The sequence below is a fragment of the Periophthalmus magnuspinnatus genome, chromosome 1, assembly GCF_009829125.3.
Source record: "Periophthalmus magnuspinnatus isolate fPerMag1 chromosome 1, fPerMag1.2.pri, whole genome shotgun sequence".
NCBI classification, from domain to species: domain Eukaryota; kingdom Metazoa; phylum Chordata; class Actinopteri; order Gobiiformes; family Gobiidae; genus Periophthalmus; species Periophthalmus magnuspinnatus.
In genome coordinates, this window is record NC_047126.1 from 7,528,417 (window position 1) to 7,542,610 (window position 14,194).

Here is a 14,194-nt window from a genome sequence, read left to right on the forward strand (position 1 = left end):
TTGTTCTACATAAACTGTGGTTGTACATGTGCATCTTTTCTCTGTAAATCTCATAATGGACCTGGATTGACTCATGCCATTCCCGGCACTCCCTTTTCTGGCCAAATAAGGGTCAGGTTTGTGGAGATTCAAGCCGTATCACCACAGGAATTTAGGGAAGTTTCTTACATAACATAAAAAAAGAAAGAAAATTGTCTAAAAAGTTACAGTGGTATTTTGGTGCATAAACACCATTGTGAGCAGCTCAGAGTAAAGCCGTGCTCCTCTGACCCTCTGCTGACTACACTCCTGATAGCCTCACAGTTCCTTATTGGAGATGCATCATGGTCAAGCCTCTAAATTACACTGACACGATCACTATCGGCATAAGTTAGTTGGCAGAGCAGATAAGAACAACTATTTGTCCTTGAGTAAGTTTGTCTCTTGATTTTCCCAGGGGTTTCTATTCTCTTTTCTCTCAAATAAGTTGTTTTAAAGCACCCCAGTGAATTGGCGCATTGTTGACCTGTTGGTGCACATGAGGCGTTTAGACTGTCTTCTGAATCTTAAATCCCCATAATCCATCTGTACAAATCTCATTAGAAATGCCATGCTAATCTGTACTCTGAGAAAAGTAATGAGTGTTTTCGAAGCGTAGTTTCATTAGGGACAACAAGGACACTTTAAAGAAGACATGATGTGATCTAAAACAACTTTATAATAAAAAACTTATCAAGATACACGATCAGTCAAAAGTTTGGATGCACCTACTCATTCAATGTTTTGGGGTTTTTTTTCTTTATCTTTACTACTTTCTACATTTTATGCAGAAGACGTCAAATATAGGAAGCTAGATATATGGTATTATGTAGCCAAAAAAACAACAACTTACAAATATTTTTTTTAAACTTTTATACATTTTATATTCAAATCTTATTTAACTTTTTTTTTTTACTACAGAGTTCCATATATCTTGCTTCATATATTTGATATCTCCTGAATGTATATAACATGTAGAAAGCAGTAAACCTAAAAAAACAAAAACAAAAAATAAACACTGAATGTGAGGGCGTGTCCAAACTTTTGACTGGTGTATTTTCTGTTTAAAATGGCTGAACTTGTTGCCCCAGAATGTGCATCTTTACTGTGGCCACTGAATTCCCCATTGGTCACATTTTTATCTGGCACTTTTCCACCTTCAAGGCACTCAAAGCCATTTATGTCAACAAACAACTCACCCATTCACACACACACATTCCTACACTAGTATATGCAGACACTGGGGGTGGGTTAAGCGACACAACGGCAGCATTAATTTGTGGGAGCTGGAATCGCACTGCCAACCTGTGGGTCGGTGGATCTGACCACTCAACCAATGATGTTTATGTAGAGATTTGAACCACCAACCTTTAGATCAGTGGACAAACTCTACCAACAGAGGTAAAAAAAAATAATCAACAGTCTTATGTGCATTTCTTAAATTCAAACGCAAATAAGTAAAGACGACATATATTTTCATATTTGGATTTGGTATTGGTACAACTCCAGCCTTGGAATCGACAAGAATCATATTGAAAGTCACATCCCTACTGTTCACATCATTGTATTAGCCCATATTAAGTTGTGTTCCCAGCATGCAGTGGTGCAGCAGGTTGTTGTAGGTCATCTTCTATTACATCAAAACAAGCAAAACAAACATAACAGGATAAAGTTTAATACTTGCTTCTGTGTGTTGAGGGGAGATGACACTAGATCATAAATCTGGCCTGATGAGCACCTCAGGGTGGCCTGTTTTTATCACGCAGAGGAGTGGGCCCTGGGTGCATGTGAGGGTGCTGACCTGAGCGTGAACCACACTGAGTGAACCTGAACACAGTCGACCTCTGGGTGACCTCTGGATGACCTCAGGCAGCAGATGGAAAAGTGTCTCTGCCTACACTTGGGAACGACCCCAACAATGTGGAGTGCATGTGTCAGGGAGTCACAGGGGGGTCACGTGGGGTTTTTGAGTTGTTTTATGAATGAGTTGTGTTTTTAAGAGAGGTTTTGAGACACTTTTGTTCTTCCATTTGGGTCACAATTACAAACCAATATAGGCTAATCAGGGGTATTGGGATTTTGGCTGCTGTCCTTTGTAATCATGCCAGTAAGACAGAAAATCAGTTATTTTGAGCTTAATTTCATTCATTCAATGATTCAATCAATGTGGTGTGTGTTTTTAACTAAAAGGAACATCATAATACTAATGAACAATGTGAGAGTGTAATGAACCTTTAGGTGGAGAGTCTACCAACTGCTTTGCCTAGAATATACATATACATACATGTGTGTGTGTGTGTGTGTGTATATATATATATATATATATATATATATATATATGGCAAATATATATATAAATTAATGCATCATTAAAGTTTAATGCATCTTTAAACAGCTCATATACATATGAGTCATTTTAAATAATAAACATTGAGAGGCGGGCTAATTTACAACACTTTATTGTCCCTGTAGGGAAATTTGCATTTGACCCAACCCACCCCTCAATGGCGCTAGGGCAACCTGTGAGGAGCAGTGGGCACTGCAGAAATGTGCCCAGAGTCCCATCTCCATATCTTGAGCTAGGCTTAGACAGGACTACCTTCAGCGGACTGTCCAGAGGAGCCACACCCACACAGGGGAAAAACAAAGAGACTCTGCACAGAAAGACTGTGCCAGCTTCAAGTCTGGAACCTTTTTGCTGTGAAGTGAGAGTGCTAACCACTCCACCACTCCACCACGCCACCACTTGTCAAATGTTTGGACACACTGTTTCATTTATATTTAAGACTATTTACACTGTAGATTCTCACTGAAGGCATCAAAACTATGAATGACACGTGTGGAATGTAGTAAACAAAAAATTAACTCAAAATAACTGAACTTTTGGATATTTTTTTTGTAATAAATAAATTTGCTTTGATCACTGCTTTGCATTTTTGTCATTTCTTGACCCTGACACGGCACAGGTGTGAAGTAAAAACCGTTTCAGGAGACTTCATCATGAAGCTCACCCAGGGAAGGCCAAGGGTTTGCAGCTCTGTCCTCAAAGCAAAGAGTGGATTTGAACGTAATGTTGACTGGTAGTGTTTTCATCATGGCATAGAATTCAAAAGGCGGAAAGAGGAATACACCGAAATATTAGCTTAGTATGTTAAAATAATAAAGCTATCGCCATTAAACTATAGCCGTGACACTTTTGAGAACCAGGGTTAAGATCAGAGCACGTACTTGGTCGCTAATCACCAACTACTTTCAAAGCTGACCAACAAAGTGCGCACAGTTGGGAGTATTAAATTTTAAAGAGCGCTCCGGGACCTTGGATGAGGGTGGGAGGGGTGTAAATCTCCAGGACGACGAGGGGCAAAGGTTTGAGCTCATAGCCCCGAGTTCAGAGTCCGGTCACAGCCTAAGCCCACTCAGCTGAACGAGGTGTGACTGAGACCTGCTGCCGCACATGGAGTGATCAGGAGGCTTTTAGTATAGGCCGGTCACGATAAACACTATATTATATACAGGGTGTCCATAAAGTCTCTGCAATTAAAACATTTTATTGGAAAGGTAATTGATAAGATTTACCTGTGTTATCATTACCGTTAATGTGTTATCGTGACAGGTCTAGCTTTTAGTTGTGTTGGTCTATCTTTATCAGAAACAAACCTCAATTTGCCCAATTTAGGACCCGATTTTATGAGTAAACTGTGGCATTCTTGTCCATATTATACATTAGAATTTGCCCTCTGTAATTAATGACCTCCAGTCCACAAAACAGTGTTGTGAATTAAGTGTAAAAGAAAATAAAAAGGTGAGAGTAGATCCTCATGTGTGTCCGTTTACATCCGCACAGCGAGGATCAGGCTGAAGCTGCTGCAGATTAGCGATAGTGACTTTACTTCCAGTGTCATTTATGTCCAGCCTTCTGTGCATTAAAAGCATTTTTCTGAACTACTGCACCACATTTCACAAATACAAACTTGTTTTACCTTGTATCTAAAGTAAAAGTGCAATGCTCTGATCTTTAAAACACTTTAGAGTGAGTGGTTTTACTGTAGACAGGAAACAGCTGATGCTCGGTGCACAACTTTTAGCTTGTGGTGTGCAGTCTCTTCACTGTCATATCCCACTACACTTTTTACGTTCAGAGACTTAAAATCTCATACGATTCTCCTCTATGGTCAATGCTGAAAAACTGAAGAATCCTGTAGTATGTGACAAGCTTTATTTGTGTATTTTTGAGTAATGCTGTGTCTTTGTACAAGATCGTCCAGGTCTGGGGGTACCAGTGCTGCCTTGAGGTCATTTCACAAGACCAGCAGCTCCATTTCTTTAAAGGTGCATTATGTAACTTTTCCGGTGGAGGTGCTACACTGCCAGATGTCACCATAGAGATGTTAATGTATCTATCTGAATAGAGCAAAGCAGGTGACTCCACCAGACCAACTGATAGGTCAGATGTGTGGAGAGGCAACCCCACTCACAATATGAATGTTAGGTATATTTAGCAATAAAAACATGTGAATTAAAGCTACCCGTGTAAGTAAACATCAGTGTCACCTGAAACTAAATGCTCACTGAACAGGCTAAATTCTCCACTGATCCCGTCTGATGCTGGTAATCCACTGCTGACCACTGGCAGGGTCTTTGGGGATGTTTAACAGTGCTTTTGGGGTTTCTGGAGCTATTCTGAAAAAATAAAAATTCTGCTGACAGTGAAGATGTTGAACTTTGTGCCAGTTTTGGTTTGTATTGACAGGCTCAATACAGAGATGATAACCATAAAACCAGATCAACAAAATTTGAAATACAAACAATATAATTCTACCAAAGGATTCTTAAATGCCTCATTTGTAAACTGTACACATTCTCAAATCTATTTCAGTGTTTTAAAATAAAGCATGAGGCTACTGTACAAATGAGCCAGTAATTTCCCTATGGATCATACAGCTGTGTGGGATGCTCCGCTATCATCAAGGTCATCATTAGGTCAAACATGTAGGTTAGAAGCTCTCATTCATCACATCCTTGTTTAAACCGGTTTGTAGGTCAGATATGTACCCCTCACAACAGATCGTTGTGCTGCTCTGGCTCCTTTGGCTCTCGAGGCTGCTGGATTTGCTCTGTATCTGGGTCATATTGCCTAATGAGAGCAGAGCCTTCCCTTCAGGATGGCTCCATGAGCAGGTGAAAGTCTCCTCTCCTCAGCCCTCTGAGTCTCTTACATAAGGCTCATCCTCACTGGACACAGTGTGGATCCTGCACGCTTCGTTTTGACTCAGGCTAATCAGGTTAAAACACCACAGCAGATTAGTGCAATGAGCTTATGGAGAGTCTGGTCATTAAACACTGGGTTCAGGTCCTCAGCTTTACTCATGTGGCTTATTATTTTAATAATAATCATTTCAGATACTGTCAAAAATATCTGAAAACATGTTTTCTGGCGAGATCACCCAAACTATAAACCCCACGCCTCCTGACCCCTCACCCTGATCCCTCTCCCCCCTCACAGGAGCTCTTGGGAGCCAAATGGGGCACTGCGCTCCTGGAGCAGGACTAATGCAGACGGTGAAAACAGGAGACCGCGCACGTGCCCATATGGCCAATCCTGTATGGTGCGCGCGCCCTGGGCTGGATAAAAGGCCGCGGGACCAGGGCTGGTCACATCAAACATGCTCTCCCTCTGGACCTTCCTCGTGCAGAAGCTGTCGCTGCTCACGCAGCTCACGCTTTTCGACTTAAAGTGGCGGGAGCCAGAAGAGGAGCGCGAGCCGCAGCAGAGTGCTCCCGGGACACTGCGCCGCGGGGACATCCTGGAGGTGCCTCGTACGATCTTCATTCACTTCGGCATTTACCTGGGCGACGGCAAAGTGGCGCATCTCATCCCCGACATCCTGCCTGCTCTCACACGTGACCCCGCGCTGATACGCACAGTCATCACCAACACGCGCCTCATCGTCGGCTGCACGTTCAAATACGCCACTGTGCGCGTGGACACGCTGGAGGACTTTGCGTATGGCGCAAGAATCCTGGTAAACCGCGTGGACACTGTGATGAAGGCCCAGCCTCTGCCCAACGAGGAGGTGGCAAGACGCGCGGAGCAGCTGCTCGGGGACACGCCCTACAGCCTCCTGTGGAACAACTGCGAGCACTTTGTGACGCACTGTAGATACGGCTCTGCGGTCAGCAGGCAGACTGACAAGGTACGAACTGGACTAGGGTAAACACTGGGCTACACGTGGGCTATTACTAATTCAAATAAATAAACATTGAAATATATAATAAATGTAAAAATACACAAAAATACCAGTGAACACTGCTGTGCATTTGTATATAACTATAATGTTTTTTGTGCAGTTCTGTGAGGTTCTGAAGTCAGTCATCAGAGACCAGCGCAGTGCCTTGTTGTCCTGTCTTCTGGGCATCACTTCCATCATCTCTTTTGGTATGGCACCTTCAACTACATTACCCACAATCCTCATCCCCTTCACCCTGTGGATGGCTGGCTGAAGATGTCCTAAAGCTGCAACAGTGAACTGCACTATATTGTCCCTGTGTTCTGCCTGTCTCAGTTTTAGAGTTGTGCTCATGGTAAATGCCATGAGAGGATGTCCTATGTGCTGTTAATGCAGCGGTGTGAGATCGTTGTTGTGTTGATCACTTTAAACCCTAAAAACTAGTGACCTTATACACAGGATCAAGGAGGGGAGAGTGGTAGGTGGACTGGTGCCTGGTCACAGTGGGATTAGAGTGATGGAAATTTGCACAAACACAGAGCCCACTGCAATGGAGATGAATAAATGTGCATACATATGGAAAGAAAAAATAATGACACACTTTAGTCCAAAATACATTTATTGTGACAACAGAACCGGCTTTCAAGATAATGAGCTACCGACTGCACAGTGCCTTATGCAGAAAAATATAGAGTCAATATTTTCATCATGTCAGCTTTATCACATAAAGGTTTAAAGGTTCTATATTATGCAAAATCAACTCTTTTGGGCTTTAAGACAAGACACAAGACATGTTATACTGTTATTTCCTCACATACCTATCTGGAGTTTTGTTTTGTTTCATTCACATATGTTTGAGTAACAGTGCATTATTACTCTCTCTACATAGTGCTAGTTTTCATCTGTCTTTTACCTTTACGGTAGAAACTGGACTGAAAAATCCAAAATCATCGAGCACTTCCTGTATTACCACATGACATCACAAGGTCGAACAGAGCGTTTTCAGTTTGAGAGAAGAAATATGCACAATACACACAACTCCTGGTATGTTTGTGATGAGAAAACATAAAAGCAGCGTAAAATGGGCCCTTTAAGTACATTTTCTTCTCATAAATGGACAAAACTGTGCAATAAGCTATATTTGTTAACCCTTTTCAAAGCTCTATGTGTATCATTTTCAACAGGTCCATTCATAATCATGATAATGTGTTTCTGCAGGTCACAGCACTTTATCATATTGTGATTCATAATTGATTGAGGAGTGATGTATGCTATGTATACCAAGTCTGTTCTGTGTGAACTGAGACCACTCCACTGTAAATATAAAACATGTTTAATAAAGATTCTATTTTTTACCAACACCTTCCAGTTCAGTTTTGTGTAAATATAGTCCAGCGTATTTTACAGTTACAGGTTTGCGTCAAGACCTGTTGCTATGGCTTATCCTGTGCGTACTTCACTTAAGAAAACTGCTGAATAACGCTGAATATTGTCAATATTGTCAGCGTTATTCTGTACATCAGCAGCAGACAAAGGCCAATTGTTCTGATTCAGTTTCTCAATCTGCGTAACCTTTCAAATCTGGGTTTAACCGCGCAGCAAGTCAGTCGGCTTAGTACGCACTCCTCTGCACCCACACAGGCCAAAACAATACCCCACTTTCAAAAATGTGATTAGCAGAATCCTCTTAATTTCTGTCCAAATCAGCCCTGAATATTGACCAACACCTGATCCATATGACCTATTGGGAAACTCCTTCTCTTTCCATATAAACCTTCCAGTGTTGAGTTCGTAGCGTCTGTAAACCGCCAACATGTTTCTCTTCCAAATTTTCAACATGCTTTTTGTGGGGTCTTCCAAAGCCAAAGAGGAGGAATCCAAATACCAGCTCTCTCTCTACAAGCGCGGAGACCTGCTCGAAGTACCCAGGACCCTTTTCACGCACTTCGGTATTTACTTGGGTGACAATCGTGTGGCGCATCTCATTCCGGATATTTTGCCGGTGTTGACGAAGGACAAAGCGAAAATCGGCAAGATGGTGACCAATAACCGGCTGATTTTGGGGGTTATAACGAAGACCGCGAGCGTGAGGGTGGACTCCGTAGAAGATTTTGCGTACGGGTCTGAGATTCTGATCAACCACATGGACCGTGTGTGCAGGCAGCCCCCTCTGGACGGGGACGAGGTCGCGAGGAGAGCGGAGAAACTGCTCGGCTCAGTGACCTATAGTCTCCTGTGGTACAACTGTGAGCACTACGTCATGTACTGCAGATACGGCATGGCCATCAGCTACCAGACGTACCAGGTACTGCGCTTTTCAAGGACTGTCAAGTGGTAGCAGTAGTAGTAGTGCAAGTAGTAGTAGTACTAGTAGGAGTAGTAGAAGCAGTAGAAGTAGTACTAGTAGTAGTAGAAGGAGAAGTAGTAGTAGTTTAAGGGTAGTAGTAGTACAATTTGTAGTAGTAGTAGTAGTACTAACCTTGGGGTAGTAGTAATAGTAGCAGCGGCACCAGTAGTAATAATAGAAGTAGAAGTAGTAGTAGTAGTAGCAGCAGCAAAAGTAGAAATGATTGATTGATAGTAGTTGTGATAGTTACAGTAGTAACAGACAGAGTAGTAGTAATAGACGTAGCAGTACAAACAGTAGTAGTAATAATAGTAGTAGTGGTCATAGTAGTATTAGTAATAATTTAGGAGTAATAGTAGTATTGATGGTAGTATTAGTAGAAGTAGTAATAGTAGTGGTAGTAATAATAGTAGTAGTAGCAGTACAAACAGTAGTAGTAGTAGTAGTACTACTAGTAGTAGTAGTGGTAGTAGCAGTAGTAGTAGAATTAGTAGTAGTAGTTGGTGTAGTAGTAGTACTACTACTAATAGTAGTAGCCTTGGGGTTGTAGTAATAGTAGTAGCAGCAGCATCAGTAGTAATAGTAGAAGTAGAAGTAGTAGTAGCTGCAGTAGCCACTTAGTAGTAGTAGTATTAGCCTCGAGTTAATAGTAGTAGCAGCAGCAGCAGCAGCAAAAGTAGTAATGTTTGATTGATAGCAGTTGTCATAGTTACAGTAGTAACAGACATAGTAGTAGTAGTAGCATTAGTAGCACAAACAGTAGTAGTAATAATAATAGTAGTAGTAGTCATGGTAGTAGTAATAATTTAGGAGTAATACTAGTGGTAGTAGTAATAGTAGTAGCAGTAGCAGTAAAAACAGTAGTAGTAGTAGCAGTGGTAGTAGTATATAGTAATAGTAGTAGCTGCCTAGTAGTAGTTGTTGTTTCAGTAGTAGCAGCAGCAGCAAAAGTTGTAGTGATTGCAGCAGCACTAGTAGTTGTGATAGTAACAGTAGTAGTAGACACCATAGTAGTGATAGTAGTAGTTTATTTTAACTTTTGTACAGCTGAGTTTTTCAGTGTAAAGTCTATAACATCTGCTGGTTCACCAAGAAGTGAAGCCGTTTCAATGAGGCCAAAACAGCAGCTTCAGAGTCAGTTGATTTCCAGTTCTGCGTTGCCATGGCTACTCCAGAATTGCAATAAAGTCACTTGGAGAGAAAATATCTATTGATCAGAAAAAAGTAATTACTTGGATACAGTGGTTCAATAATATGAAGCTAAATATGAAAACACTTGGAAATCTTACATGGCAACAGCAACACCTGGTCTTTACTGATGTTCACATAGGACAGTTCTGTAATAATAAACCTCATGCTAAGGTCAAATGGAAGAGACATCAGAGGCGTAAGCTACTCGGTTAAATTTAAAGTGAAGTGCTCTCTAAAACATAGTTAACATGATTTTATTTAAGATTTAATTCAAAATCTTGCCGAGTTTTTTCTACTTTTGTAATATTGGCCATGTTTATATTTTTACTTCCTGGTTGGATGAGAGACTGTATATACAAATGGACATAGCTAATCTGCTAGCCGCCGCGTTCCAAACAGGAAGTGAGCATGATCGCACTTCCAACTCTATCTCATCATTTTGGTCTTAAAATGTTCGTATTAACCTGCTCGACATGATCTTGGTATTACCATTTCGCTATTTTATCCGTGAGTCAAGATCTGACAGACAAATCTTTCCCCGCGGTTGCTCCCTCTAGCGTTAGCAACATATACAACGCCATTATTTTGTTAAATCAATGTTGTAACTGCCTTCCTTGTGCGTAAATTGTCCCTGCATGTTGGACGGAATTAGCTCTGTGCACAGTAGCATGCCAGCTAGCTCATGTACCCCAAAGCTAACAGTCACCTTTGTTCAAATCAAAAAACATAAAACAAACAGCCTGTTAAAATTCAAATTAATTAAAATAAAGACCACGCAAGTATTCGTTTTATTTGTGTACTGTTACATGTCAGTGACACCCACCCGTCGCTCTCTGGCCAAAGCCGGATCTGTAAATATTTATTCACTTTAGCGTGACTCAGCAAAAACTTCATAGAGATAAAATGGGACAGGAAGTAGTGACGCGAACGGTGAGTGAGTGGGTGAGAGTTTATGACACAGGTACAGAGACAGGTACAGGTTTTAAAGTTCAGCGCTACTTTCTGTATTTTACAACTTTCTGTTTTCTACTTTTCTTCACAAACTTCCACTTCACTGATGTAAAACTATGATGCATCTGTACCAAATAAGTCATAGTTAGAAAACGATATTACTCTGTCAAATGCACTTTAACTTACTAAATACCATAATATACAACATTACAGCATGGTTAAGGCAGAGTAAACATAAAGATTAATATATTTAAGAACCTTTAAAGCTGCACTGTGTAACTTCTCTGGTGGCGGTCAAACATATAGCTCACTTTCCTAACGTGGTCCCAGCATCTTTACAATTCACTGCAAGTTTATAAGCACTTTTCAAGCTTTTGCTGCCATGCTAAAGCTAACAGCAGTCTCAGTTTGACCCTACGAGCTGCTTTTACAATATATCTGTACTGGGACGAAGACTAGTTTGACTTTATTTGCTGAAAAAGTACAGACCCTTTAAATAAAATGCACAGACTGTATATATAAATGGACATAGCTAACCTACTAGCCAACATGTTCCAAAAAGGAAGTGAGCATGAGTGCACTTCTGGTTCCATTGACTCTAGCTCTGATCCACTCTTTATTGAAAAAACTGTGGACTCTCTGTAACTGCTGCTGTCACGACCTTAAAATGCTCTTAAACTGTTCATATTAATAAATGCTACATGATCTTGGTGTTTTTATTGGAAAATAACGGGTGCCTTCTTTCCCTGAGTTCGCCCCCGCTAGCGCTAACAACAGATTTGATTGACAGCGTTGCTAAGCGTCCATCCCTGCCAAACAGCCTCGCTCCAGATTGGCTCTTTGGTTGCTATGATACACGTGGTCAGAATTCCAAATAGGCAACTCGGCTCCAAATTTGCTCGTATAAATGCTAGCCTCGACTAGCTTCATTTGTCTGGAGCTGAACGCCATGGGTGACGTCACACTCACTTAGTCCACTTCATTATGCAGCCTATGATTAAATGTAAAAAAAACAAAATCTTATCATGGTCAATTTGGTTACTCACAACTAATTTTGCAGTTTACGTTTAAATAACCTGAAAGCCAGTGAGCTTGCCTTTCCACTGATCTGACCTGTAAGTTGGCCTCATGGTGTCAGCTGCTTGGAGATAGTTAAATCTAATGCCATACTGAACATTCCAAGCAAAGTAATAATCTCCACCAACCCTCCACTCGAAAAGCTCCACAGTGAACCTTTAAGTAAAAACATGTCACATTGTCCAAAAGTCTAGAATAGTCTATAATAATAGTCTATAATAATAGTCTATAATAATCCCTATCTCCCTGTGTGCTCAGTTCTGTACAGCGGTGCGTAAGGTGGTGTGCAGTCGCCTGTGTGCTTACCTCACAGCCCTGTTTGGGCTCCTGGGCCTGTGCTATGGAGGCTGTGTGGCCCCGTGCACCCTGCTCCTCACCGTGCTCATCTCCTTCACCATCTGGATGGCTGCGTGAGGAACCTGTCCAGAGACTGTTCAGCTCCATGGGAATCTACAATGGGAATCTTAACTGTATGGACACTCTGCGTATCAAAAGTCTGTGTTTTGTTTGCTTTGTGTGTTTTTTAATGTATCATGGAACATATGAAGAATGAGTGTATATGTAAAGTGATGAGCAACTGCGTAAAGATTTACAGCACTGCTAAGCACCCACTCCATGCTACTACTGTTTCTTTTTTTGCATGTTAAAGTGTTTGCTTTGAAGCTTTTTGTACTGTAACATGTTCCACGTTCTTAAAGTATTATGCAAAATCGTCTTTTTGGAGCTTCCTACCATGTTATGACGTCGTTCCCTCATCAGAAACATACTTGAAGAGGTTTTAGACGCCATCCGTGCATGTTTGAATACTCTATACTCACTCATAATGATCTCCCCCGAGACCTATCCCAACGCTCGTTACGTTAGCAATACAATTCTGTCCAATGCTGTCACCCCTGCTCTCACAGGATACAAATCAATGCATTACAACTCCACAAACCTGATGCGATGTGCGATTGCTATATATGTGATAACACTCTGAAGGGTCAAAAACAAAAGTGAATCTTAATATGTAATTTATGGTGAATATAGCATTTTGAAAACAATAAAAGGTAACATGGTGATCTAAATATGTTATGTGTTAGCAGTTAATACCACAAAGAAGTGCAGTATCCCTTCTTTAAGATATTGTTGACAATTTCACCACTAGATGTCGCCAAAATCTACTTTTAGGGGATTGTTTGGGTGATGACTGCTGAATTCCATGGGCGCTACAAGGTTCTCCTGGGGTCTGAGGCAAATAATTACAGGGGGGGGGCTCCAACCAGAATACCTTAGTACCAATGTTTTTTATGTAATTATATATTTTAAAGAAAAAATACACAATGGGTGATGACACTACGTATACATGCACGCTAGGGAAATCAGATAACCGGCCTCGTCCAGTTTAAACTTTTATCATAATTCGATGTAAACTATAATTGGGGTGTCTCAAATCACAAAGATCCCAGTGACACATCCGGAGAAGCTGGTTCATACTCGGACGCCCGCTGCATATAACAACACAGTCGGATTTAGATTAGGAGCAGACTAGGAGAGGCGTTCAACTGCATGGGGTAAGAAACAGCCAGGCTTGTATTCAACATGTGTTTGGACATAAACTCATTCAGTCCCTCCGTGTTTTTATTTATTCTTTATATTAATGATTTGAGTCATGTGTCTACTGTATTGAAGCCCATATTGTTTGCTAATGATACAAATTTGTTGTGCTCTAACATCGACCTGCAAGATTTCACTGTAGAACAAAATAAATATGATTAAGTGAGATTCAGGAGCAGGACCACGTCTCAACCTCCTCCTGCTCCTGTCCAGCGAACCACAGCTCACCTCAACCACACCTCTAATTACCCAGAAGCCCTATTTATACAAGTCTATTCTTGCAACACCGTCTGTCTCCGCTCGCTTGACCACTTTTTTGTTCATCTTTCAGTCCAAAAAATGTCTCCATCTTGAGTCTCTAACCAGCGTCCACATCGATCCATATCATCAATAAACATATTTATTGTGTAGCATTGTGTGCCGTGGTCCTTTCTAGTGAAAATGTAATCATGAGCAGCGAAACGTCTTCACTTCTACAACTTTTTGTCCAGTTGATTTGAATTTTTCTCTCATTATAGATCATACCTGGACGACTCGACTAGTTCACTGAGCCGTATGCCCTCTGAAAATCCAAAAACGTCAAACTTCCCCATCATTTTCTGCATTTTCCTCTCCAACTGTTCACATTTGTCCAATAAGACTCCCGTTCTGTGCGCCGCATGCCGTGTCTTAAGCTGATCTGCGCTGTCACCGTAACAAAAGACGCACAAACACGGTGAAACATGGAGATTTGCCACTTCCTGGGAGACTATCGGGATGTTCAAGTCTATCTGTCTGGTGCGTTTCA

General features: G+C 41.2%; 2 protein-coding genes across 2 annotated transcripts; both read left to right on the forward strand.

Annotated features, from left to right (window-relative positions):
• The first annotated feature begins 5,675 nt into the window (after positions 1–5,675).
• Positions 5,676–6,519, forward strand: LOC117374877 (lecithin retinol acyltransferase). The gene is made up of 2 exons (XM_033971085.2): positions 5,676–6,212; positions 6,367–6,519. The coding sequence occupies exons 1-2, from the start codon at positions 5,682–5,684 to the stop codon at positions 6,517–6,519; spliced, it is 684 nt and encodes a 227-aa protein (XP_033826976.1). The 5' UTR covers positions 5,676–5,681.
• A 1,539-nt stretch (positions 6,520–8,058) lies between these two features.
• On the forward strand, positions 8,059–12,225 carry LOC117376268 (lecithin retinol acyltransferase-like). Its single transcript, XM_033972695.2, has 2 exons — positions 8,059–8,550; positions 12,070–12,225. The coding sequence occupies exons 1-2, from the start codon at positions 8,059–8,061 to the stop codon at positions 12,223–12,225; spliced, it is 648 nt and encodes a 215-aa protein (XP_033828586.1).
• The last annotated feature ends 1,969 nt before the right edge of the window (positions 12,226–14,194 follow it).